General features: G+C 45.3%; 1 protein-coding gene across 10 annotated transcripts in view; it reads right to left on the bottom strand.

Moving 5' to 3' along the window:
- Window positions 1–27,458, bottom strand: part of CACNA1E (calcium voltage-gated channel subunit alpha1 E) — a 497,363-nt gene that overhangs the window by 44,329 nt on the left and 425,576 nt on the right. For 6 of the 10 annotated variants that reach the window (XM_065534002.2, XM_065534247.2, XM_065534315.2 and 3 more), the window contains 12 exons: window positions 26,525–26,654; window positions 25,754–25,813; window positions 24,920–25,026; window positions 13,084–13,095; window positions 11,392–11,488; window positions 8,226–8,386; window positions 7,529–7,666; window positions 6,498–6,699; window positions 5,504–5,668; window positions 4,746–4,856; window positions 923–1,006; window positions 39–164 (listed from right to left, as the gene is read on the bottom strand). In XM_065534002.2, coding sequence (XP_065390074.1) covers window positions 39–164; window positions 923–1,006; window positions 4,746–4,856; window positions 5,504–5,668; window positions 6,498–6,699; window positions 7,529–7,666; window positions 8,226–8,386; window positions 11,392–11,488; window positions 13,084–13,095; window positions 24,920–25,026; window positions 25,754–25,813; window positions 26,525–26,654 — 1,393 coding nt within the window. The remainder of the gene's footprint in view (window positions 1–38; window positions 165–922; window positions 1,007–4,745; window positions 4,857–5,503; window positions 5,669–6,497; window positions 6,700–7,528; window positions 7,667–8,225; window positions 8,387–11,391; window positions 11,489–13,083; window positions 13,096–24,919; window positions 25,027–25,753; window positions 25,814–26,524; window positions 26,655–27,458) is intronic. The other 4 variants (XM_065534152.2, XM_065534084.2, XM_074028668.1 and 1 more) reach the window with 1 other exon arrangement.

Below are 27,458 nucleotides of genomic sequence, written 5' to 3'. Positions count from 1 at the left end.
ATGACAACCCTCAGAGAGGATTTGCTGGTACCTCTTACCTTAAAGGACTGCACAAAGGTCCAGAGCAAAATGCGTATGGTATAGCCCTGACGCAGAAGCTTTATGAGGCGGGCAGCTCGGAAGAGCTTCAGAAAGCTCATATTGAAGCCACTGGTGTTCACCAGCTGGTGGACCAAAAGGAAACATATAATTAGGAACATTATGGTCATTTAGAAAAATCTAAGCACTAGTATTTGTGTATTTATCCCTCATTCCAATAAATGGGACACAGTCTCTGTCTTTGTTAACCCCAATTCCAGCTGATGGGCTGGCCAGTGAGGCCTATCTCCTAAGCCTTCCCATGCCTGCTCTCTATCCCCAGGTAGAAGGGTAAAGGATGTACCTGAGAAGGGTACCCTGCTCACAAAACCAGCCTCCCTAATCTTCTACTGAGTGGTCTGAAGTCTGCACTTAGATGCCAAAAAGAGCAGATCTGGGAACCCCTCTAGCACACGTTGGCCCTCTGATATTCAAAGACAGTTACCATGAGCTCTCCAAGTCGTCTTTAGAAATAACAAGTTTATGGAAAAAATACAGGTCTATGAACTTTGAGGGCAAAGATACTGTGCCTCCTTTGAGAATCTATGCATACTAGCTGGAATGCTACGCATACTAGCTCTCTTCTGACACCGTCTATTCCACCTACCCCATTAGAGGTCTGCTGCCTGAGTCATGCAGATCAACAAAGCCTTCCCGGAGATCCAGCGCCACTACCAAGTTTGCATTCCCTGGCTAATGTTGAGCAGTGAGGGAGTAAATTCCCAACACTTAGAGGGGTACACATTTGCTCTGGTGGGTTAAAAATGGACTCAATGTACAGAGGAGTCTTAAAAATGCTACTCCAGGACCAAGCTTACAGACGTGGATCTTATAGGCGATTCACCTTGCTGTCTGTCAGGATAATTTCTGTTATACTGCCAATCACGGTGATGAAGTCAAAGATATTCCAGGTGTCTCGGAAATAGTTCTGCCAAATGAATTCAGTCATAGGAACATCAGAAAAAGGAAAGAAAAAAAGAGGAGAAAAGACATCTTTCATTATATAACTTTGTTTGTCACTTGGAAATAAAACTTGTCAATTCATGCATAAGTTCACTCTTACTTTGGCTTCGGTTTCCCATTTCTAACCAGAGATGCCATTTCTCCTTTACTAATCTGGGAATTTCTCATTTGGAAAGCAGTTCCATCACTATTTGAAGACTTTATTTTTGAAACTGTCACCAAAAGCTCATATGTAAAAAAAAGGTTTTTTCAATTTTCATTTTTAACAAATATTTATGTATTTTGAAACCTCTATGGAGGCATGATTGACAAATAAAAAGCTATCCATATTTAAGGCATATATCTTGATTGGTTTGGGGAAACGTCTATACCTGTGAAACCATCGCCATGGTCATACAGCTATAGCTTTTAAATTATCTCTATTGCATCAAGTGCCCTAGAAAATACAGTCTGACTTTCAACTATCAACAAAAGTCACACAAGTGGTAAGTGATTAAAGGTTACAGATGTGCCAAAAATCTCCTTCTAACTCCATTGAGCCTTTTCAAACCAACTACTGATTGGTAATAGGATGAATAGACTTCATGTTTCCCCTTTTTCTCTGCTGTTATACCTTTTGAGGAGATGTAACTAAGTACAAGGAAGCAGTAATAAAATGAGTGAGCTGAAGGAGATATAAAAGGCCTGGAAAATCCACCAATCAGATAACACTCCATTTAACAGGAGAGGGTGGACTATGCATCCATCTCCTAGGCTCAGATGAACACAGACCTTAGACTGTGTTCCTTTAAAAACAAACAAACAAAAAGGATACTTGAATCTCAAAAACAATTCACTTGCTTGCCCCTGGGACATATAAGGGCAGTCTGTAACACAGAAAACAGAGATTAAAATCAACAGAATGCAGAAATTCAGAGGAGACAGAGAAAGTACAAGGAGAAGAAAATTTCAAACACCTGTAATTGATATCCTCAGCAAGATCACAGGACAATGGATTATTTTATCCTATCATTGGCATAAAAAACAAGAGACTGTCAGAGCACTGCAGAAGTATACTCCATCCCAGCCTCACAACTAGCATCATCGAATTCCTATGACATGAGCCAGACACTAGGCCAGGCCTTTGGCATTCTTTCAACTCATTTATTCCTCTCATGGATCCTAGAGGCAGGGAGTGACAAATACCCCATGTTCATAGAATCCTGAATGGAAAAGTTGGCAAGAGGGGGGAAAAATACCCAATAAAGAGAGAAAAGGAGTGTGGAGAGAGAGAGAAGTTATATTTAATGAACATCCACTCAGAAGGCTATGAATATCACTTAATTGGATACATACAACAAAGTAGCTAAGGCCATAAGGTAGCTACTGTTATCCTCATTTTATGTACAAGAAAATGAGGCTGAGAGAGGCCTTATTCCAAAGCCACATGTACTTATGGGGCATGTGGAGAGACTGAAGCACAGAGTTTCATAAATTCACTTTCCATTAGAATATTTAGTCTATCAGTGGTGGAGCTAAATTAAGTAGCTGAATTCCTCAATTCTCAGGGCTCTCCTATTGTCCCACCTGGGGTGAACTTCCTAATTCTTGGTTTTAATTCTTTCTAAATATTGGTGCATGGATCTAAGTCTCAGAGGACCAGAAGCTCTGGATTCCAGTTAACAATGCTTTACGATACAGAATAGCATGCTGTGGTATAGACTAGCACACTGTGGTGTATGGTATAGAATAGTACAGTGTAGTGTAGACTAGTAGATTATTGTGAGCTTTGAAGTTAGAAAGAACAGGGTCTGAATCCTAGCCCTACCTCTTACTAATCTTGCCAAAGTATTCAACCTTTCTGAGCTCCAGCTGATCCATAAAAAGGCAAAAATAAGAATGCTTATCTAATATATTGTTATGGAGAGAAAAACAATATGTAAAGCATTTGGTACTTGATAACCAAACAATTTTTGTTACATCTTACCCTCTTTTTCTTTTTCCTTTCCTTTTTTTTTTTTTTCCCATTTTGCCTTGCAATTCTATTGCCTGTCATTATGTAATCTTTAGGAAGCTATACAATTTTTCTGAACTTCAATTTCCTCATTTAAAACAACAACAATAATGGCAATTATGATAGTAACATCTGCCATGCCTATTTCAGAGTCACTGAGAAGATCTAATGAAATAGTATATATTACGATATTCTGAAGGCTTAGAGTGCTTTAACAATGTAAGGACTTATCAGAATTAGTGGTACCTTTTATAGAGTGAAAATCCCTCTAGACCTTGAACGAAAACATGGGGGTAGGGTGGGAAGGATGCAGGCTTCAAGGGCCGAATCTAGTTAAGGCTGTGAGTATATATTCAGCATTCGCCATAATTAGACACATAATGGGTCTGAAGTCACAGACAATGTCAATACCACATACAAGTAATCAATATGCACAGAAAAACTTTCCCTGTTGTGGTGCTTGTGTCTCCCTCTCGGTCAACTCCCCCTGCTCAGGGCTAGACTGTATTATAAAGGCATCTTTGTTGGTAGTAGTTTCTTTTACTTTTTTATTTCCCCAAGTCTCAAAACACTCAAAAGGGAGCCAGGCAAACACAATGCAGCCAACTGCAATTGGTTCCCTTAAACTCTCCACCCAAAATGATCAAATTAATGGTTTTTCAAAGAACCCGCTGGGAGACCAAAAGCAGCCCCCGTAATCAACTCTCACAATTATTGAACCCAGCCCAGAGCCTCTGTTAAAGCTGCTACCAGACAAACACTTATTCAGATAATGAGCAAAGTTCTCCTTCTTGCAGGGAAAGCCACATACCCATGTAATTTGAAATGGTAGCTCACACCCTAAGTAAGTGTGAAACAGCTGTCACGTGGGCTTGCATCCCACTGAACTCACTGTACACACTGAAGCAAGGTGGGGGGAGGGTGGCCAACGGGATTATCTTGTTTATAGGACACTGAAGCAAAGGGCTAGGTTTTCTTAACACTCTTGAGAACAGATGCAAGAATTTGCCAAACATTATAATTATTAATAGTAGTTGAGGAGAAGAAAAAAGAGGGCTCCTAGCAGAAAAATTCATCATCCCCAAACCTCCTCAGACTTAATTCCAGAATCCCTCCCGTTGCACTACACACACACACACACACACACACACACACACACACACACACACACACCTCTTAAAGGCCATTAACCTTTATAGGCATAAGTAATAAACACCTATTTTCTTTGGCAGAAACTATTCTTCATGTTACTAATGGCAGAAGGACTAATAGGTAAAATCTATTATTTGCTATGTTTGAGGCTAACAGCGATAGGTATTTTCCCATTTGTGTTATAAAGCTCTTATACCTTTTACCAGTAAATAAGCACTCGAGGTTTATTAGTCCAATCTTTGGCTTGCTCCTTCATCTACACATAAATTGTAGTTCTAGTAAAACCCAATGATGGCCGCCTCTGGACTGCTGACAGAATTTCACAGGACCAGGGCTGATAGCCCCATAAGCATGAACCTGGGATGTGGCTTCCTTTGCCCTTTCTCCCAACTTCCTCACACATCTTGTCTCTATGGCAGTTTACTGAGCAGTCAAAACGAGCCCACATCTAGGTGGGTGATTTCTGAAATAGCAGTAACCACCTCCCTTTCAACAAAGGCTGGGAAAGCACCCAACAGAAAGAGACACGCCCAGTGCTGGGAAGGATTCAGCGACATACCAAAAAGCCAAAAGCGATGACCTTCAGGACGCATTCCAGGGAAAACACCATGGTGAAGGCGATATTCAGATACTTCAGGGCCAGCTCATAGGTACAGGGAGCAGAGTAATACTGCCAGGAAGAGAAAAGAAGAGAGAAAGAATCACAGCCTTAAGGTAAGAGGGGGAATACATGTCACCGAGGTTGGCCATCTCTCATTCCTGCCCTGTAGGAGACTCTGGTACGCAGTACAGGAGGAGAGATGGACTTCGAGTGCTGGAGGGGAGAACCACATATTCTACCCAACAAAACAAAGGAAAACACAGACCCACACTCCACCAGACTTAACAGCAAAATGGCCAGTCTTCCTAGAGATGAGGGTGGGCAGAGAAGAAACATTTTCTAGAGTTAGTTACTGGAGTTAGTCATTTAGTATTAAACAGGATGAGCCTCTCTGAGTACTCCAAGGCTTCTTCAGACCCCATGATGATGGATCTCTGTCTCCTGATTTTCCCACCCTTGTCTGAAGCTGCTTCCCATTGCCATCTCAGGTCTTGGGAGCCCCTGGATGGCTACTATAGGCTGCACTGCATTTTGCTCAGTGGACCCCCAAAGCCCCAGAGGTTGGGTTGTTGAACAAAATACAGATCACAAAAGGATTCCATGATGGAAAAGTAGCTAAAGCAGTGATGGGCTGGGATGTTGGGGTGTCTTCCCACTTGCCGTGGGAGGGAACCATCGCTGGGGCTCAGCCGGCTCTTGTGCCTCTCTCCTCTCACCTTCATCATCAGCACGACGGTATTCAAGGCGATCATGGCCATAATGGTGTATTCGAAGGACGGAGACACCACAAAGTGCCACACGCGGTACTGGAAGGTGTGCCTGTTCTGCGGCATGTAGCGGGTGAGAGGTTTGGCGCTGATGGCGAAGTCGATGCACGCCCTCTGCAAGAAAGTCATGGTTATTCGCACAAGCTCAGATCCCATAGATCTAGCATGGCAGGCTCTGTTCCATGCTCAGAAGAGGAGGGCAGTGAATGGGAAAAAGGGCAGGGCTGGGCAAGTAAAGATGGCAACTGGGGTCACCTAGACAAAACTACAGACAAGGCATCACCTTGAAGGAGGTGTTGTCACGTGGAGTAGAGACTTCATGATTATTTAAAAAGTCCTTTACACAGCATGTGGCTGAGCTATTTAGGCAGGAAGCCTTCCTTGGTGCCCTTAGTCAGAAGTAAAGATCTACCTACCTATGTATTTCTACAGCACTTTCTGTCACATTTCTTACAGTCCCTAACATTTCTAGTTCAGTTCCATTGTTTAAAAAAAAAAAAAAAAAAAAAGGAAAGAAATTTCAAAAAAAGCTTTTGAAACCTTACAATGTGCCAGAACTATGCTTGTTGCTGGAAAAGCTGTGATAAGACACATTCCCTGCCCTTACAGCAAATACATGGCATGGAAGGTCACAGCAGCCAGATAAGCAGATATCTGATATTATCATTGTGCCACACATCTTTGTTTTCTAGACTATGCATACACAAAGGTAATGACTGCATCATAAACATCTTACACATCTTCCAGATCTCTGTGCCTCATACACAGGCCTTAAACAGTGCTTGGAAAATGTTTATTTAATGGCTGAATAATTACTTTTCTCATCTTCTCTCTATAATTCTTAATCAAGTTAAGAAAATGCAGTCCTCCTTTCTTACACTGCTGGCCCAAGAATCCTTTCTGGAGCCCCTGCTGCCTCCCACTTTAGACCAATTGTTGTTACCTCATTCTTCTCCAGGCTGCACTCCTCCATCATCTTATCCCCTTGCTCCTGGAAGGTGATGATGATGAGAGCCACAAAGATATTGACAAAGAAGAAAGGGAAGACCACAAAGTAGACCACATAAAAGATAGACATCTCCATGCGGTTGCTGCGGCTTGGGCCTCGGTCTTCCTCTGTCACATCTACAGAGTGCTGCAGAACTCTGTGGGGACAGAACGAGAGGGCACAGATGGTGGATGACAGTCTTGGCTTCATTAGGAGATATGCCACCTATTATAATATTTTATCTGACTTCTTTGACTTTGCAGATCCTCCATTAAGTTTTTTGAGTCCAAACCCAAGTGTCATATCCTGCTATCAACAATCCGCTTCTCTTTCTAGCCCCCGTTCCATCATGCACTCGACTCCTAAGCAACAGAGGGACATAATTTCATAGTTTAGGTTGTCATGTTCAATACAAAGAGACTCCCAGATTTCCATTTAACAGTTTGCTGCCAACAAGAACATGCTGCCACCAGAAAGTGGTGTCTTAGTCATTGCTAAGTCTCTGAAAAATTAGCTTTCAGCTATGGGCAGCATAAGACCTGTATTCTGTGGTCTTCTTCATGATCACAGGAAGTGCCTTTGGGTTTTGCCAACTCATTCTTAACCCTCAATCCTCAGGCTCTCAGGTACTGGGCCCCCCTGGAGGATAAATCTGTCTATAACAGCTCTCAGGAGCTCTCCTTACGGGTACAGGGCTGTTCAAAACTCATTTGTTCCACAGAAGTCAGATGGTTCCACTCAACTCCTCAATAATTGGCTAAAACATTAAGAGTTTCAAATATTTTCCTGATTTGCTCACCCGATTCTCCATTTTTGCCTGAAGAATTTTCATTCTTCCTCTTTTCTGCCTGTGTCACCTTCTGAAAACCCCTTACTTTCCCTGATACAATAACAAAGGGTGAGCCTTGTTCATCTTGAGTCAGCTTCTCAAGGCAACCGGGGGGCCTATCACAGCCACATACAAGCATGCCAACTCAGTCACTCACTGAGGCCATCCTTCCCCCGTGGAGACGGTGAAGAGGGTCAGCAGGGCCCAGATAATGTTGTCGTAGTGGAATTCATGGCGCTTCCATTCCCGGCCCTTCACCTCCATCTTGTTTTTCTCATGATCTACATAGTTGCCTCTAAAACCAGAGCAGAAATGAAAGAGGGACCCCTCACTATAGCTCATGGAAGAGTCAGCACAATCTACAGGCCACAATAATTTGGGAGTAATAATGATCACCATATATGTGTAAGGAAAAGGAATTTTATTAAAGGAACGTATTTTTACCATGGAGCAAAAATGGGATTTGGTGCCCAATGGATATGGCAGTAAATCCCAACCCTTTCACTAGTGGCTGTGTAACCTTGAGCAACTTGCTTAAGGTTAACTTTCTGAGTCTTAGCTTCCACTTGTATAATAAGCAAATAAAACTCATTTCAATAGCTCATTATAGGGGTTTAAAATGAAAACTCGAGTGTAAAATGTCATGGTACAAGACAGTTTACACTGAAGTTTTCATGTCTGACACAAAAGAGGCACTCAATAAAAAGTTTATTGATTCCCTGTTTTGTCTTTTTGCTGAAAGAAGCGTGGAGATGGGTAAGATAGAAAGGAGGGAAGGTGGACCTGTGGGGGTGGAGTGGGCTCATCAGGACATGCTTCAGCAAAATCAAGTGGGATGTGCTGGCGGCACTTACATGCACTCCTTCTCTGTGTCCTTGGAACTGTCCGTGCAATAAAAGAACTTTCCCTTGAAGAGCTGAACTGCGATGACAGCAAAGATGAACATGAAGAGCTTGTAGACAATAAGTATGTTGAAGACATTCTTCAAGGAGGTCACCACGCAGTCGAAGACAGCCTGTGGATAGAGCAAAGAGCCCTGCTGTGTGAACCCTGTGATGGTCTGCACACTTGCCTAGAGCTGAGCTGGGCCACACCACCACCACCAAGCCCCACTAAGAAGTTGTCCCAGGATAGAATTTCCTGCTAAGAGGTGAGGCGTCGCTCATGAGATTAAGGGCTGGCTTCTAAGCTGGTTATGACTGCAAAGACCTACCACCTAAAATGGGAACACATGTTCTGAAACCGAATGTAGACCCAACGCAGTAGAAATCTGATGATATCAAGCAAGGAATGTGGTCCTCTGTGGGTTCCTGGTACGGGTACTCCACTTAGTGTGAAGCATAGAAGTGTATTGCTGGAAGGGATCTTTGAGATCATTTAGCCCATTTTAGTCTTTAAATAGCTTGTGCTTTATTTGGTGACATTCTTAGATTCGAATTATATACTGATTATGTATTATTTTCTCCTTACCTTTCTAAAAGGATCAGGTAATAATACACTATCATCTTTGTTCATTTCACTAATATTTCATAGCAAGTTCATACATTTGTGATTATATTCAGTACTTCATGTAAATGTTCTCTAGTTATGGTGGCTGCATTGGGGATGAAGACCAATAGAAGGAAAGTGGGAAAGACCAATACACACCTTCTGTTAGAGATGGCGAGACTGGGTAGATAGAACCAGGGACTTACACTTCAGTTAAAAGGCGACAGACCTCCAGTGACCTCCACTCTATGCCCTAAGCTGTGAGGAGTTACATGGGAATTCAACACATTTCAGGCCATTTTTAGGTTATTTTCTAGGTTTTAGGTTTAGCTCACAGGATAATCTAGCCCCACAGTGGTGCTGCATTTGTGCAGTTGCTTCTCTGCAGCACTGGGTGAAGCACTGCTGGTTTAATTAGTTCAACACTGCGGGGAATGTGAGTGACAGGCAGCCTTGTGGAATCGTCAGCCACCTACGTCTCCCTCAGGTTATGGAGCTGCAGAGCGAGGAACTAGCCCTTTCTAATTTAACAGAATTAAGCAAGGTTGCAGGGTGCTTTCTCTGGCCTATTAACTAATCTCATCAAGCTTGTCTGCACTCTCCTTGAGGCCCACTGAATCCTGCCCTGCAGGATCACTGACAACACTGATAAGGGTCAGGGCCCCAGGCAGCACACTGTGGGGTGTGAGGCACAACCCAATGAGTATTTATGGGCAGGTGCTGAACTGGGCCATTATTGGGCAGGAAGGTAGTAATAAACAGCTGACATTGTGCAAGTGCCTCCTCCAGGGGCAAAGCGGGGTAGCCAGGGAGGACAGCAGTCGGCCAGGCCACTTCCTTGGGAGCATGGGTGTCTCTCTCTGGGAACCCATGCGGTGGGCCAGGGCCCCTGGGCTCTGAAACGTAGCCAGGTTTCAGTCACATCAGGGCCTCTCAGAAGTGACTTTTCTTCTGTTTCATGAACCTAGTTAGTTTTGCCACCTCTCTGCAGAGCCAAATGGCTGAAAGGGAAGCAGTGCTATGAGGCCTGAAGGAGGTTTGGGGTCGGGGTGGGCAAAGAGTATCAGAGGTGATGAGAATCCAGTAGGAAGTGGGAATTGAGAAGCAAGGGAGAGTCAAATGCACAAGAGCCCTCCCCAAGCTCTGTCCCCTGTGGCAGGCTTGGGAGAGCAGGCCCAGGCATTCCAGAGGAACTGTTGAGTTTTCTAACAGGGACCACTCACATCAGTTCATTTTCTCCACACCACAGATGTATGAGTTACAAGGTGTCCTCATTTCCCATGTGAAAGAAAGTCAAAGAATAAGTAATTTGCCCTAGGTCATATAGCTCCTAAGTCCTAGAGCTGAGCCTGGCACTCACGTGGGATCTTTTTAATGTTGACAGGGGTTCTCAAACTACACTATATTCTAAGAGTCACCTGGGAAGCCGGTTTAAGAGGCGCACTCCAAGCCCCTCCCACAGGGATTCTGGCTCTGTTGTGTTGTGGCCAGCAATCTGGATTTTAAGGAGTACCCAGGTGATCCTGATGCAGGTGGCCTATGACCCACACCTTGAGAAGCACTGCATGATTCCATGCGATGCAGAAGTTAGGGAATTGAGTCTGCTTGCTGGAAAGTATTCTGGTGTAGCCCCTGAAGATGGGGCTTGGCTGGCTGTGTGGACTGAGCAGCAGAAAGACTTTGGGGCTGGAAACCAGGAGCTCTGTTCCTCTCCCTGGCAGTGACTTGCTGACATTCATAGGAATTCAGGGAGAAAGAACTTTCCTCCCATGGAGACTCAGCTTCTATTAACAGCAAAGTATGTGAGGTGGGGCAGGTGGGTTCAACAGGCTAGCAGACTTGTGTAATAGAGCGCATGATGCTTTCCTGAGAGGCAGGAAGGCTCATGGAAAGTGGAGCCCCAGGCGAGTTGAGAAGGTGGAGTATTAGACAAGGAGAAATCTGGGTAAGATACCTAGTAAAAATCCTGGCAATAGGAAGAACTTAATTCATGTCAGCTCACTTCCCCATTTCTTCTCTGCCTCTGCCAAAAATGGACTGCATGTCCTTGGACAAGTTACTGACCTATCTGTGCCTCAAAATTATAAAGGGTGGGGCCAGAAGAGCCTCTTCTCCTCTAGAGCTGTAAGAAAAAGAAAATGTCCCAGGATACTCGGCCTTAAAAACTACGCAGACCACAACACACAGAGGGGTCCCGTTGCGTCCATTCTGGTGTTCTGGGTCTGCACTGGGGACATAGGAGGCCCCAGGACAAAGCCACACAGGATTCCCTCTTGGATGACATATCACACTGGAGAGAAGATACCACCTGGGTCTGAACTAAAAGGAAAAGCTTTCTTACAGATTTCTTGGGATGTTGGCTATTTTCCTTTGAAACTAAGACCTTTAGCTCAGACAGATGAAAAGAACTTCAATATCCGTGTGAGAAAAAGGAATATTCCCAGAACAAATTCTCCAAAGGCAGGCCAGCCATGGCTAAAGAGAGAAGACGGGAGAAGGGGATTTGATGGGAACAAACTCTGTAAACACTACCTTGAGCTTGGGCAAGCGCTTGATGGTTTTCAGTGGCCTTAGAACTCGGAGCACCCGCAGAGACTTGATGGTCTTGATGTCCCGTCCTTTGTTGGTTCTGCAGGGGAGAGGCCCCCAGGGAATCATATGGAATGGGGGAGAAATAAAAATGACATTCAAACTATGGCATTAGCAACAACAGGCTAAAAGGGGAGAGATGTATGGGAGAGATGGAGGCAAGAAGCCAGAAACTTGAGTCAGATTTGACTCCAGGGACATCCTACGAAAAACGCTTCAGGAATATTCTCAAATCACTTCCCAGTGTGCACACATGAACACACATCCACATGCATAAACACCCACACATGCACATACACACTCATATATACACACACAGAGGAACACATAGGCACACAGAAGCATCCATGCACATACGTTAATAAACACTTCCTTCCCTAACTACCAGTCTAATGCTGCTGATTACCACCCTGGCACAATGAAAACAGAAGACACATCAACTAGGGAATGTGAGCAGTAGCCCACTTCAGATCCCCACTGTGCCAAATCCAGTGCTTGTTAAATGATAGGTTCTCAAATGATATTCGCTGAATTGATGAACCCACAGTTGAGAGCAAGCCTCATCAGGGCACTTGACTTAATCTAGGTTTGTCACCACTGCACAGTTCATTAGTGCAGGAGAGAGCAAGGTGAGGCAGGGTGGTGGCAGACATGACACTCTCGCTGGGCCACGTGTTCCAGAGAAAGCATGTCATGCAGGCTTCTAGCCAGGACCTTGGCTCACACTGCAGTACCTCTGTGTGGCTGGTTTTTCCCGCAGTACCTTCCATTGCAGACGGTGTGCACCTAGCACAGGCTGCAGAGAGTCACTGGGCTGGGGGAGGCCCAAACTGCAGGCCCGGCCTACCTTTATCCTGGCCCTACAGCTAATGACCCTCCCTATTCAGCCTCTTGGAAATGTTTACTCCTAATAGTGACAGTATGTTTCTCTTTTTATTTTTAGGAATAAAATGAACAATAAACTTGCATTTCTCTTTCTTCCCTGTTCTTCCCCTGAGACCTTTGCATTGAATTCAAATAATTATCGTTTATAAAACACACAAATGGTGGAAAACAAGACTCCAAATAGTGGAGTAAGGCTCTGTCTCTTTCTTCATGTTGACCCAGATGACTCTTACACCAGCAGTCTGAGGAAATGGGGTGCAGAACATCAGGTGGGAACTGCAAGGGCTTTCTTTCACAGAAGCGAGGCCAAAAGATATTTAATTGAGTTCAAGGAATGCTGACTTTGCCCAGAATGTTTATTTTAAGACTCTCTTAATGATTACAGGCCATGACCTACAAGTCACTTTTATTCAATCCTAGATCTGAATAAAAATAATCCAAAAGCATTGCATTCATATGGTCTTTAACATCCAGAGGCTTTGGTATATTTTACAAACTATTTCACCGCATTAGGCTCATCTGTCTACATACCTAAAAGAGGCAACATATGAGCCTAATACATATCCACACCAACAAGAATGATCATTTCCCAAGAAGGCTTGGTGACTCCTGATTTTGGTCTCTGGGATATAAATAAAAGCTGATCACTCTTTTCTCAATGCATGAGCCCCTCTCCTCCCAACCATACTTTCTTGCTCCTCCAACTCATTCCTTGTATCTTTTACTTCAAAGATAATTGAACATATTTACCCCAAAGCGTTCCTATGGAGGATCCAATCAGAGAGCAGTAGAAAATCAAAATAAAACAAAAGTGGGGTTGGGGTAGAGAGAAGAAAGACAGTCAGAACACTTCAGGGAGAAAAGAGAACCTTACAATGATAGGGAATCAGAGCAGCACAGGCCCAAGGGACCCCACCCACAGCCTTGGCACTTAGAGTGTCCACACCTTTGTGAAAGGAAGGGCCAGCACACCATTTGCTCCCTGGCCACTGTCCCAGCCTGCAGGGGCGAAGGCCCTCTGCCAGCACAAGTGACAATTCTACATAGGCTTCTGGGTATTGTGCATTATTTCCATGGAGTCTGGTTTAACTGCAGTTTTCTAAGTGCAGGCGTTTACTTTCATTTCTTGTGTAGTCTTCAGACAAACTCTGTTTCCAGTGAATTTATAAGAAACCAGGCTGGAGGAACTATGCCCACTCCGGGCCAGAAATTCTCTCACACACTGGCATGGTTATGCTTATAAAGGGTTTCATCTAAAGAGGGACACGCAACCACTCAGAGAGAGACACACTGATGTCTCTTAGAAGCTCAGAGGAGCATCACTGTTAAACTAACCTGAAATAAGGGAGGGAGGCATTTGTCTGTCAAGATCATGATGTCACACCAAAGTTTGCCTTTTGATAAATTAAATGACCACCTGTCCATTGTGAGCATACTGTGCAGTTTGAAGATGAAAAATCATCCCAGTTCTATTGGTGAGGCATTTAAAATAAGTAAGGGCATAAATATCTTCAAGATAGAAGTAATGACAACTTCTAAATTTTTTGAATATTTATTGATTCTGGGCCAGACTCTGTGCTAAGCAATTTTAGTGCAAATCTTTATTTAAACCTCCTAACTTTAGCACATAGGAATCACTATCCCCATTTCACAGAAGAGATTCAGAGAGGTAGAGTGCCCGGCATCAGTTGGCAGAGCTGGGACATGAACCCAAGCACGTATGATGATCAAAGCTCTTGCTCCTAACCACTAAGGCTCTGCACCAGCAGGTTTTAGTTCAAAGTTCTGTCAAACAGCACAGTGTATTTCTGAACTGGAAGAGATCCCTGAAATCTACCCAACTGCAAAGGAAACTGAGGCCCCAGGAGGAAGTGCCTTGCCTAAGATCATTCACTGAGTGAGTTCACCATAGGTGAACCTGCATCTCATGATTCCCTGTCCTGGCCTACTGCTAAGAAGAAGTGTTCATAATTCAGGTTTTGGTTCTTAGTTGCAGATTTTGATAAAGGTTACTTTTTTTCTTTCCTATTTTTTGCCAATGTATGGCAAACCTATGTTCCACTACTGTATGTCACAAGGAAAGACTTCTAATGGTCATTTTACTCAACAAATGATCCCATATTCAAAATTAAATTAATTTTCACTATAAATGCCAAATGAATGATGACTTGGGAATTAGACCCAAGGCCTTATAAACCTTAAATCCTTAATGTGATAACCTCCAAATATTCAGAGGACAGAAATATCTCCCCCAGCATCTTCTCACATATAAGACAGGGCATATGGTAGGTCAGCCAAACACACCTTTGTTCATTCATATAGCAAGCATCTGTGCAGTCCTTAATATATATCAGGCACTGTTCTGCATACTGGATACACAGTTGTGACCAAATGAGGTTGCCAATCTTTTGAAACTTACCTAGTCTAGTAGGGCAGACCTCAAGTAAACAAGCACATAAATAAAAGTATAACTGCAAGCTGCCATAGGAAAAATGAAATCAATTAAAAAGTTTACCAAAATAACTACATAGGTTTCCCTTTCCCCAGGCTACATTTGTCTTAAGGAAGAACTACGGGATAATCTTTCATATCTCTAAGATGTAGGAATAGGGTGGGAGATCAATATATAGGCAGGTGGTCTAGGATCACACACCCCAAGCTTCTGCCTTCTGCTTAACTCAAGTCCTCATCTCGGAGACCTTTCTATCCTGCAGCATCTGAAAAGGTTCTCAGAGGTCATGCTCATAGACACGCATCTTTTGCGGGAGGCCCCAATATTTTCTGCTCTTCCCACATACCTGGATAAAGGATGTAATTTGCTCTCTTGAATTAATTTCCCCCCAGAATCCTAGTAAAACGTCATGGTATAATTCATTATCTTACCACATAGATCATATAATGCATGGCATAATGCAAACTCACCACTGTCCCTTGTTTTGGAAAACAAGGTTCCTTAATGGTACACTCTCATCTTAACAGCTGAGTGTGGCTGCCAAACCACTGGGTGGAGCTATTTGTCCCATCCTAACTCCCACAGGTCTGAGCCAGGGACAGCAATCACACACAGGCCAAAAGTAAAATAAAAAAAAATTAGTCATTGCTCTACACATCCTTCATCAGGTCTCTTACTGCAGAGGAGCCACTGAAAAGCTATAAATTGGAATAGCTGCAGAAAACTATGCTTTCATCCTCAGTTTTGTTACCAGGGGCAAGATTTAACTGATTTAAAAATTGCCATTTGAAATGAAAAGAGTACTGAATAACAAAGGCCCTGGAGTCAAGAAAAGCCTCAACAATTTAGTCCCCATTAGTTAAAATATAATTTACACAGGGACTAGGCCAAAGTACTGCTCCCAAATCCACATATACAAGAGTGATTTAAGCCATTATCAAAGCCAACAAGATCGCAAGGAAGACATTTCACTAAACTAAAAGGATGAGCTCTTCAAGTACCTTAATTGAGGCACATTGTTTTGGAAATAATTCACGTGCATTTTACAAATCATTTAAATGTAATTGTTCGGTAATACTTTGCTAGTCTCTGCTACTAAATTATCATCAGATGTTTTTACACTGCCTAATTAATTAAATTTCTATCAGGTTCAAAAATTGACTCTAATGTTAAAATCTAAGGACAATTCCACACACTAGGATGCACTGATCTCACTTTAATTGGGGCTCAGTTGGGCCACCCATTTTACCATTTATTTTCTATTTATTTGGTAGGTTCCTGGCTGCTCTCTAGGAGAAAAAAATGACACATTTTTTTCTTGTTTCATCAGTAAAAGATGAGAATTTTCCAGCTCAATTGTCAAGTTGCCTTCCAGATCTTTCATGTGTAATCACTCAGCATTCAATGTAATCTTGCTCTTCACCTCCCAGGTCCCCTCTTCTCAAAGGACATGCTCTCAAGTTGATTTCTGCCAGGAACTGACTCTCCTCCCATGAGCACAGAGCAGGGACATCAGGTTCTAAAGAACCCTTCTGTCCTTTAAGTGCCATGGCCTTCTGCCCACCCCCATGAGCTCAGCAGAGAATAGCTCAGGGATCTGAAGGAATCTCTTGCCTCAGGCAATGGCCAGGCTTGCAGGAGTGAAAGGTAGATGGAGGGGTCATGCTGTGAGGAGCCTTGAGTGTCTCACTAATGTGTCTGGACTATTATTTGGTAGGAAATAATAACTATCATTATACAATTACTAAGTGCTTGGCACTATAGCAGACATTAAATACATTTTACCTTGTTTAATGCTCATAGGACCAAAATATTATTTTTGAATCCCCATTTACAGATGAAGAAGCAGAGGTTCAAAGTTAAGGCAGTTAATGTGCTGGGATTCAGACCTAAATGTACCTGACTCTGAAACCTATGCTCTTATTTGTGATGTTACAGTGCCTTTCAAATGGGAACCATTGGAGGGTTTTAACCAAAGAAGGAAACAGTAAAAGGACCAGTACTTCCTGATCTCAAATACTGAGCTATCATACTCCCTGTAATCAGTTTAGGGTCTATGAGGGTTCGTAGGAAAAAAAAGTTGCAGATGAAACATCAAGATGGACAAGTTCAGGGATGCCCTTCTCCACCTACCCATAGGTCTTGTCTGTCACCAGGTAGAGACAGAAGGATCTGTAGGTTGAGGAGAGATCTATATCAAGCCACTGCTCTTAGCTTACAGGGGTTAATTGCTTGGAGCTAACTAGAACATGATGTGTAGAAGGGCGCTTAACATAATGGAGACAACACTGAACTTCAAATCAGAACACCAAGGTTGTTCAAGAACTGGCTTTGCTACTTACTAGTCAAATGAGTTAGACTAGTCAAACCTCAGGCAATCCACTTCTCAACTGTAAAACAGGACTGCTCGGTGATAAATAAAATAAACAGTGTGAAAGCACTTTAAAAATTCTAAAGACCTGTGGGGAACTTTCCCCTTTTGTGCTGGCAGTGCCTGTCTCTCTAGGACCTGCAGATAAGGATATGTTCATCTGCTTCTGTGAAAATTTTAAATTTACCACTTTGACCTTGTCACTGCTTAGCGGCTGCCATTTGGGGTTTATTTTTCCTCGTGGTCCGTGCCTCAGCATCTCTTGGGGTCACCCTCGAACCCTCAATCCATTGTTACTCTGCCATGTTTCTTTGTCATGTGACCAGAGCACTAGCTCTGTGCTAAGTGTTTGGTGCATAATCCTTTCCCTCTTGCACACGGACCTCAACAAGCTCATACACACTCCTGAGAGCCTTTTGTAAGCTTCCTCCTTTGCCATACACAGCACCATACTCCAACTGGTGGTGTTTCTGTCCAAACACTGAGAAGCAGCAGGAGACAGCAGAGCATCTAACTGTCTCCTAGCAGTTTTATTATTCAATCTGGTGAACAGTGGACTTAGTTGTCTCTTTTCTTTGTCTTTTTATTCTAGACATACCCAAAGACTCATCTGCTGATCTTTCTAAGAAGGCCTTGGAGCTGGTGGAAGTCCACCCAACACACTTGTCCCACTGAAGACTAACTTGAAATGCTAGGCTGTGCCCCTGTGCATATGGATTAGGCAGGTGGCTGGCATGATCTGTGTTGATGGTCCCCAAGTCCATTATGAAGTCTTCTGACCCAAGTAACTCTAAAATCTACCTTTTTTTTTTTTTTGAGACAGAGTCTCGCTCTGTCGCCCAGGCTGGAGTGCAGTGGCACGATCTCGGCTCACTGTGAGCTCTGCCTCCCTGGTTCACGGCATTCTCCTGTCTCAGCCTCCCGAGTAGGTGGGACTACAGGCGCCCACCACCACGCCTGACTAATTTTTTGTATTTTTAGTAGAGACGGGGTTTCACCATGTTAGCCAGGATGGTCTCGATCTCCTGACCTCGTGATCCGCCCGCCTCGGCCTTTCAAAGTGCTGGGATTACAGGTGTGAGCCACCGCGCCCAGCCTAAAATCTACTTTTAAATCTGGAGGGCACTATGAGGAGTTTCCACTAATCCAGCAATACTGGGCTCTTCCCATGGTTGTGAAGGCTCACAGGGTGCTTTTTGTATCTGGGTCTGGTTGGTTGTTGGTTACCATGTGGATGGGGCAGTGTTCCCTGATTGGATCATTTCATTTTGCTTGGGTCTGTGGCCACAGGCTGAGATCCCATTTACAACCAACCGTCTCCCAATTTCGTGCTGTTGATTAAAATAATAATAATACTGTGGTGTTCACAGCCGTTGCCTCCATAAGATAAAGGTCTCAAAGCGAATATTCTACAGGCGGTTCCTCGGCAGCACCAATGTCACACGCAACAGACAACACTTTTTCCAGCGTTCACTAAAAACTATGCATGCTGAGACTTAATGCCAAGAGTAGGTAGACTGAGGACTTATCTCCTTTCAGACACTCCCTCCCTCCACGTGGCTGCCACTCTGTCCCTCCTTCCTCCCTCCCAAACTCCATTTTCAATGCAGCTATGATATAGCAGTAGGCACCTCAAAAGTCCATGGGCATTGATCATCTTTAGTGTCCTTGACTGGGCACAAAAATCAGATGTAGTCATTCTTGAGGTGACTTTTAAACTGGAGTCTCAGGGAACAACATCCTCCCATCTGCTTACAGTTGGAAATTTCCAATTCTTTTTCAGCTGGCCTCCTAAATCCACAGTTAATGGGCTACTTGACGGCTAAATTTAATTTTAATCCTTCGTTCTCTTCCACAGAACAGGGGAACTGGATGGCCTGTCTGGCTCAGTGGTAAATGGGTCTTCTCTGCATGAAGCAGGACTTCGTCCACTTTTTTTGCCTCCAAGATTAATGTGCAGTCACTGCTCCCTTTGGCAGACTCCCCTTTCAGTTTAAAAAGAGGGAAGTTCTGTCAAGAAAGAAGTCCCATAGGCAACGCTGGAGGTTTGAGGGGACTGCCTCAGACACAGGCAGGGAGTGAAGAATAGGAGAAACAACCAACCAGGTTTAGGGTGAAATGTTTGTCTGTTGTTTCCATGCAGTGCTGAGCATGAGTGTGTATGAGCATTTTGGTGCTGAATAGCCACCTCTTCCTTACATGTGCACATTCTCACCTTCTAACCCACAAAATCCCACAAGCAAATCCAGAACCAGAGGACCATATTATCGAACTCCCAGCCTTAAACAATCCTCGCATCTCAGCCTCCCGACTTGCTGGGGTTACAGGCGTGAGCCACCACTCCCAGCTCGCAGAGGAACATATTCTCTGGCTCCTTAGGGTCCTTCCAAATCTAAAATTGTCCATGCCTGTGTATATAACTCTGCTGCCACAGCTAGTGCTGAATGCATTCAATGGACCTTATCCATCTCAGCGACTAGGGCAGAGTGTCAAGTGTCAGGAAAGTGACATACTTTAATGAAAAGAATGTAATAAAAGCTAATGTGGGAACTCCAGTTCCTTCTGGCATCAAGAAGGCAGATTGACTCATGTTTTTCATTTCTGGCTAAGGACTGAATAATGAAAGGCCAAGTGCGTCTGTGAGCCAAATCTCCTGAGTGCCAGGGAGTCCTGACCTCATCCCATGCCCTGCTACAACGGCAAATGGCAACAGGAAGTTTTGGCGTCAGCCGCCGGAGAGCCTGTATAACTGACTGATGCACAGGCCATCGTGAATTCTGAGGTGGAGGAGGAGATGGGAGCAAAATTGCTAGTTATTTTTCTATTAAACCATCTGTGCTGCTGCTGAGCAATTATAAGCCATGAGTTGACTGCTTAGAATCCAATCCAGGAGAGCTCACCTGCTCATGTGAATCGAGCTAGTCAAGTAACATGTTGTAGAGCAGTGGAAATGGAGAGGGTGAGGGTCCTGGGTTGGAGTGCAGGTGTCACACACAGAAAGACACACACGCACAGGTGTTCTGGTCCTCTCCTGCATTTCTCCAGAGATTCTGTCCCTGTCCACCTGTTTGCCCAAGTCACTTCACTAAACATGAAAGACATGAAACATGAGGGTTCTGTGAGGTTCAGGAATGTAATCTGTGTAGTGGTTGCGTGACCTCCCTACAAGGCAGCTGACTTTGGTTGGGGAGCAGGGCCCCCCAAAGCAGGGGAATGTGCCTCATGTGCAGATCCCCAGAAATGCCAAGGCTGTAACCATCTTTGCCTTCCCTCCAGGAGGCCGGGAAGCAGCAGAGATGGCAACAGGGTGTGTGGAAACTGGGCAAAGCGGTTTCTGGTCCTTTCACATAAAATCACACAAAAGAATCCCTCTTCTTTGGAAAGAAAAAGATAAAAGAGGAAGGTTTCATAGATCCAGCCACTCACCAGACTTTTCTTGAAACCTCAAAGTACAGAAGGCACAGCTGCGGACATTTATAGTCAGCAAACACTCTGTCTCCATGTGGCCCAGAAAGCAGGCGTTGTGAGGACAGTGGAATAATGAAGCCCTGAACCCAACCTTTGCCAAAACTCTGCCCACCTCCCTGCAGGGACGCTGAGCTTAAGGAATGAGACCTGAGTGTTCTTATAAATGCCTTATAATGTAAAAGTGAATTGGAAAGAACAGAAAAGTTGCAATGTGGGTATCTTTCCATTTATTTTTTTATCCACTGCTCTGCCCACACTTAAAATAAATCCAAGAAGAAAAATAAATAAATGAAAAAATCCCCTTCCCTTCCTCCTCAAAAGTCAATAAAGTTCCCCAACGGAATTTTCCAGGTTTACATTATAAACATTCCCTTAACTTGATGTATGCAGCTGTGGAGAACAGTCTTCTCTTCAGCCACTGCATAAACAACATATATGCTTGTAGAAAACATACATGGTGGCAGGCACACGCCTCGGCAGGAGGGCTCAGGGGACACCGCAGCTTTCTTTGAGAATTCAGCTAGAGGTCATTCCCCCCACTTGGTGAGGGGCTTTGCTCCTGGGGGTTGGACCAGGGTCTGAGAAGGCTCTGGCTGGGTGGTGGAAGGAATGCCATGTCAGCCCTGGTTTCTGAGGAGCCACAGAAAGATGCTACCATGGCAACCACCATCAGTAGCTCAAGTCGATTAAGCAATAGGCTTCACAGAGGCCTCCTCAGTAAGTCATGGTTCAATTTTAAGAAAGAGAGAAAGAGACTGGGACAGGAATAAGGTTATTTGAATGGTGGACATTATGGGGCAAATATATGGGATATGATAACGAAAGTTGTAAACACAAGGAGAGAGATACTTGACAAGCCTGCAGACAACCCCACATTTGGCTTTCTGCTGGCCTGAGCCCCTGATCATGAGGGACATAGGCTCAGTGACTTGTTTCACTCTCTGTCCCAGGCCAGGTCCTCTCTCTGCTGGCCGGCAGGACTCTGGCTAACTCCACCAAAGTGATGGGAGAGCTGAATTCTCTGGTGCCATTAATGAGGAAAGGAACAGGACAGAGTTTGAAAGCATGGGTGCATGAGCAAAAGAAAGCATTACCTGGACCTCGCTCAGCAAATGTGACGAAGGCCAGAGGAGGGGGAGTGGGAGCCTGCTCCATGAGCAGAGAAAGGGGAGAGGGAATGGGCATGGCAAGCTTGGAAAGTTGAAGGCAAAAGAGAAAATGGATGGAGAAGGGTGAGCAAGTACCATCTATGTTTCGGAGAAAACGAAGGGAGAGTTCAAGAAGTGACATGACTAAAAGCAAGTGATGGATCATAACTCTCAATCCATCACACAAGTATGGACCCCAGAACCAGGGGGTTCCTGGGGGCCCCTGCACTGTACCTGGTCTGAGGAACAACAGAGAGGCTTCGGCTCCGGGGCTGTTAAGGCTTCCCCTGCCACCAGCACCAAAGCCACCACTGCCACGTTTCAAAGGGCACAAAGAAAGAACAAGACAGATGACAGTTCTACTGAACATCATCACTGCTCTGGGTCTGAGGAGAGATGTCTGGACTGTGGACAATGGGCAGGCATGCAGGAGCTTCCTCTAAAACACACCTCCTCCCACACTGGCACCAAAACGCCAGCCTGGTTACCAGGCACACAGGCATAGGCGAGGGGGGTGTATATGTATAAAACAACTAGGTCTTGGGCCAGCCTGCACACATCTATCTGTATACATTGCGCATCAATACATATTTGCTCCTATATTTGGATTTCATGATGTGATAAGAGAATGGAAGGATGAGGAGGGGAATTAACAAGTATTGATTGTTCACACTACATCAGGTCCTGTCCTAAGCACTTTACACACATTATTTTATCTGCATTTCAGAGATGAGAACTGAGGTTAGGAGGGTTAATATTTTGCTGTGTGGCTCAAGGACACAAAGCTGGAAAGTAGAGGGGCTGGGATTCAAACAAGGGCCCACTGGTTCCACAGCCCAACCTTTCCTGCCACTCTGTCCTGTTACGCCAGTGGGTTCTGTTCTTCCTAAAGATGGGGTGGGTTCTTTCCTATATGCTTCTATCTCCTTGTTCTTTATACTTCAAAGAGAGACACATGATTTTTAGAGATCAAAATAAGAACGATACAGTGGATAATCTATGCAAATGAATTAGTAAAATGAAAAGGGAACTTGACCTTTTAAAAACCTAAGGATAATATTTATCTCTAACAAAAAATGTGGGTCTCCTTAGGGCAAAAGCAGACTTTAATCCATCTTTCCAAGAAGATGGAAGAGGAGCTGGAAGTCCCTCTGATGGAGCCAGAGCTGCCTTTCCTTTCATTGTACCACGAGAATCCAGACAGGGCCCAGATGCTTGAGAAAATACCCCATGTTTCTGTAAAATTTCCTCAAGAACAGTCCAGTCACACGTGACAGAAAGCTTTCTTTTTGTGGGGGGGCAAAAGTGACTGCACAATGGAATTAACATGTGCACAAGGGGACAAGGGACACTGGAGTTACTTTGATCACGAGCCCATTTCAGGGTCACAAACTATGCCCAACATGGTTTTCTTTTGTAGGGTCTCTCATGACTGAGGGAGCACAGTTCACTCATGTCACAGTCTTGTGGCTGAGGGAGCACAGTCCACTTGCAGGTTCTGGGAGATCCTACACTTCTAGCACAGCTGGGCGTGTACCTTGTACCTCTCCTTAAGACATAACCCTCCACTATCCCCACCCCACCAGGCCACTTGAGAAACATCTTGTAATTCTCATCCCACCTATTTTTCTGCCGGAAAGGATAAGAGACGGAAGCTGACAGTGCTTGAGGAGAAGCTTGAGGAGAAGCACTGTCAGCTTCCCTTTCTTTTTTTTTTTTTGAGACAGAGTCTCGCTGTGTCGCCCAGGCTGGAGTGCAGTGGCGCAATCTCAGCTCACTGCAAGCTCCCTGGTTCACACCATTCTCCTGCCTCAGTCTCCCAAGTAACTGGGACCACAGGTGCCCACCACCATGCCTGGCTATTTTTTTGTATTTTTAGTAGAGAATGGGGTTTCACCGTGTTAGCCAGGATGGTCTCGATCTCCTGACCTTGTGATCCGCCTGCCTCGGCCTCCCAAAGTGCTGGGATTACAGGCGTGAGCCATCGCGCCCGGCCCAGCTTCCCTGTCTTTCTAAACATTTAGAAGGGCAAACCCTTCCAATGGTGATCTCTTTCTAAACACTTGGAAGGGCAAACCCTTGGAGGGAAAACCACTCAGAAGGGTAAATGTATGAAGACATTGTGTTCCTTTCGCAGCTGCCATCAATGACTCAATGACAGCAGCTCCTGAAAGCTCTCCTGCCTCGCCACACGGTGTAGCTAGCCTTGCTGAGGCTAAAGATGAGGCTTCCACTTGTACTCAGAGAGACTTGAGGGATGGCTCTGAGAATTCTGTTGTGCATCCTGGAAGAGGCTGAAGCTGCTCAGGGTGAACAAGGTACAGATAGAACCCCGAGGCTGTCATTCATCCTTCTGGGGCACTCTATACACCAGGTTAGGAAAAAGACCCTGAAAGCATCCCATTTCCTAGTTACACCCAGGAGGGCTAGAAGAGCCCTTTCCTTGGCTAGATTCCACAGGAAATGTCAGAATGTGATTGAAAACTGTCTAGAGTTGGATCCATGTGTGGGGGAAAAAAAATCCCACAAATATAATGAACATGATTTAGTTGCCTGAATGGTTTAAGGCTGTTTTCCTAAGGACATTATCAAGGAAAATTTGGAAAGCCTTTCCTTTTGGAGATTAAACATATTATTAGGTGTGTGCGAAAGCATGGTTCTTGCATCCCCGGAAGAGCTCTCATTTACACCTGCTATGAACAGAAAACCTCACCATGCCTAGGATTCCGTGATCCTCAACTTTGCACTACCCTCTGCATCTTTCTTTCAAGCTGCTTCCTTGATTGACACACTCAAGAAAGAAAGGGCCCATAAGCTGTTCCTGGGTCTATTGCTAAATGCATGGAAGCACTGTCCACACTGTGAGTGCCTGCCCATGCTTACTCGTTTCCAGGAAAGGAATTCCCAGGGCCTCTGACTTCTCCCTCCTGACGCTCCCTACTCCTGCTTCCCCCATTCTGCCAGTCAGGTCACATGAGCTGGAGCTGCAAGGTGCTCAGGAGCTCTGCTGAGGGTGACTGGGGAGCGCCCGGAGGGGCATTCTTTGGCATCACCCTGAATGTTGCATTTCTGAAAAGGGCTTCAAATCAACTGGAGTCTCCAGGAAGAGGGGAAGGAAGGGAATCAAATAAGAAAAGAGTCACTTACGCCAGAGCAAAGGCCACCAATGCGCCAACGACCACCACAAAGTCCAGGATGTTCCACAGGTCTCGGAAGTAGGACCCATCCTGCAGGATCAAGCCTTGGTCTATCATCTGCAGAAGAAGGATATGAACAGCCACAATGAGCCCAGAAGGTGTGGGCAACACTTGACCTGAGTGAGCTCTGTTCATCGTGGCAATGCCTCCACTGCCATCATCTCCACAACCAACCCTACGCTAGGACCTGGAGAATGACAGCGTAGGTCCAGCAGGCTTTCTCCACATGACTGAGTCCTGAGGCCCCCATCTCATAGTCACCCAGGGTTCACTAGACTCCTTGGTTTTCACAGAACCCTGCCACATTCCTCCTTTCATTTATGGCTCAGAGCACTGGGCATTGCCACATATGCACAGATGGGTAAAATCCTGGATGGATGAGGCTGGGAACAAGACAGACTATGGGGTGTTATGATGGCTGGGACTAGATGAAGCCCAGGAAGACTCATCTCTACCTAGCCCTTTGCCTTGGCATACACCCAGGCTCAGCCAGGACAAGCACTGGGGAGGAGAGTGCTGGCCCCAAGCCTGCCTGCACACCTGTTGCCTGCCTCCTACTTGGGCCATGTCCACAGGCCTGCACCAGTACAAACATAACCATGCAGCCGTGTCTTGCTGAGACAGATTTTTTCAGGATTCTGAGGCCAGAGAAGGGGCGGCAGAAGCTCTACTGAGGGCTGCCATTGGCTGGTAGGTGGTAACTCTGAGGAAAGGCTCTAGCCTAAGGAGCAGACAGGTGACCTATCTAAACCCAAGAGCCCAGGTTTTCTCTAGAAGTTTTTACCTTTATAACCATCTCAAAGGTGAACACGCCCGTGAACACATAGTCAAAATACCTCAGGACCTGAAAGACATATATGGCAGAAGGAAATGACCATGTGTGGTCAACAGGCTACTACACGCACTCCCACCTGCCAGGACACATGCACTCGTGCCTGCCCACCCCGGCCTTCACCCACTGCACCCTCAGAACAAAGGCTTGGAATTAGAGCCACTAGCTAGACTGAGAGAAATGCCAGAAGGAGGGGCATGGGCCCTGCTGGAGCCATGTGACCCAGTGGCCACTCCTTGGCTGTTCCCTCTCGTTGGCCAGAACTTAACTTTTTGGGTCTGAATTGTCCATATACCTGTCCCTCAGTTCTGGCTCGGGACCTGAAATCCTTGTCAGCTCCTGTCCTCCTCGTGTCCCTCATGTCTCCTGACATATACCCGTGGGACCCCCAGGAGAGGCCTTGGCCCCCTGTGGTGGAGCTGCAGCTGCCAGCTTCACACACACCATCCATGACCCTACATTAGACCCACATCCAAGCCCATGGGTGGCTGCAGAGCCTCGCAGAGCCCTGGCCGGTTTGAGGCAGAGCCTTGCAGTGTGTTGGGCTTGGAAGGGGCTTGTCTGGGAATGGTTCATACTTAGCCCTGAGGAACAGGAGTGGGCAATTTCCAATCCTTGCTCATTCCCCAGAAACCTTGCTACCATCTCGGTTCACCTCCAGAGCTGGGATGGGGTGAGCACCAGAGTACTACGGAGGCTGACACATGGTCCCTGTGCACCCACTTTGTTGCGCTCTGAGTTGGTCAGGACGGGGTCCTCTGCCGCCAGGGCGATGCTGCTGGCTGCAATCACCAGGAGGATGCACATCTCAAAGTAGCGCAGGTTCACGATGTAGTGGCAGGCCCTCCGGATCCTGCGGGCAGTTGAGCACGGCTGAGCTGGCCCACTCCCCACTACACCCATGCCCTTACTCCTCACTCCCACATACACATATCGGCCCCTTCCAGACAGCCAGGCCCTTGCCAAAGGAAGCCGCCAGGGAGAGCAATTTAATTTCTCAGCCACCACCCTTGATTTAAAGCCCCAGTGGAAGAAGGTAATCAGATTGGTTAGAGGCTGCAGCACGCAAGCCAAGATACATTATCTGCAGGCACGTCTGAGCCATGGGGAGCAGCCAGCATCAGCCTACCAACTCAGGGCGGCTGCACAGCACCCTCTGCTGTATCTTGATGTCTACTCTCCCACTCTAAGGAAACTGGGACATCCCAAGGAAATTACAAAGAACCAAGAAACGTAAAAATAGATCTTGATTCTAAGATCCTGACGAAAGCAGTAATGAGTTTTCATGAGCCCCAGGTTATTCTGGTTAAAGTAACTGTATTCTATATTCTGCATTCTAGTCATGGATGGCTCACATGCCTTAACCCAGGTTGCCCTCTTCCCGGAGCCCTGCTGGAACGCTCTTCCCAAATTCCATCTTTCCTGAATCTAACCTTCCAGACTCCGCTCTGTCACGCCCACTTCATGTCCCTGCCTCTGCTCTGAGTAGCATGCTCAGAGCAGACCATTTCAAAACTCCACATGGAGAGCAGTGTGACCAAAACTCTCAACTCAAACAGGTGATCTGGTCATTCTAGGCTCCACATTCTTGGCTCTATCCACTTCTGGAATATTCGGTGACACAATCTCATGTAGATTTCCTTCCTTTCTCCATGCT

The sequence above is a fragment of the Macaca fascicularis genome, chromosome 1 (assembly GCF_037993035.2).
Source record: "Macaca fascicularis isolate 582-1 chromosome 1, T2T-MFA8v1.1".
Taxonomy (NCBI): Eukaryota; Metazoa; Chordata; class Mammalia; order Primates; family Cercopithecidae; genus Macaca; species Macaca fascicularis.
This window is presented reverse-complemented; position numbering and strand designations above follow the sequence as displayed.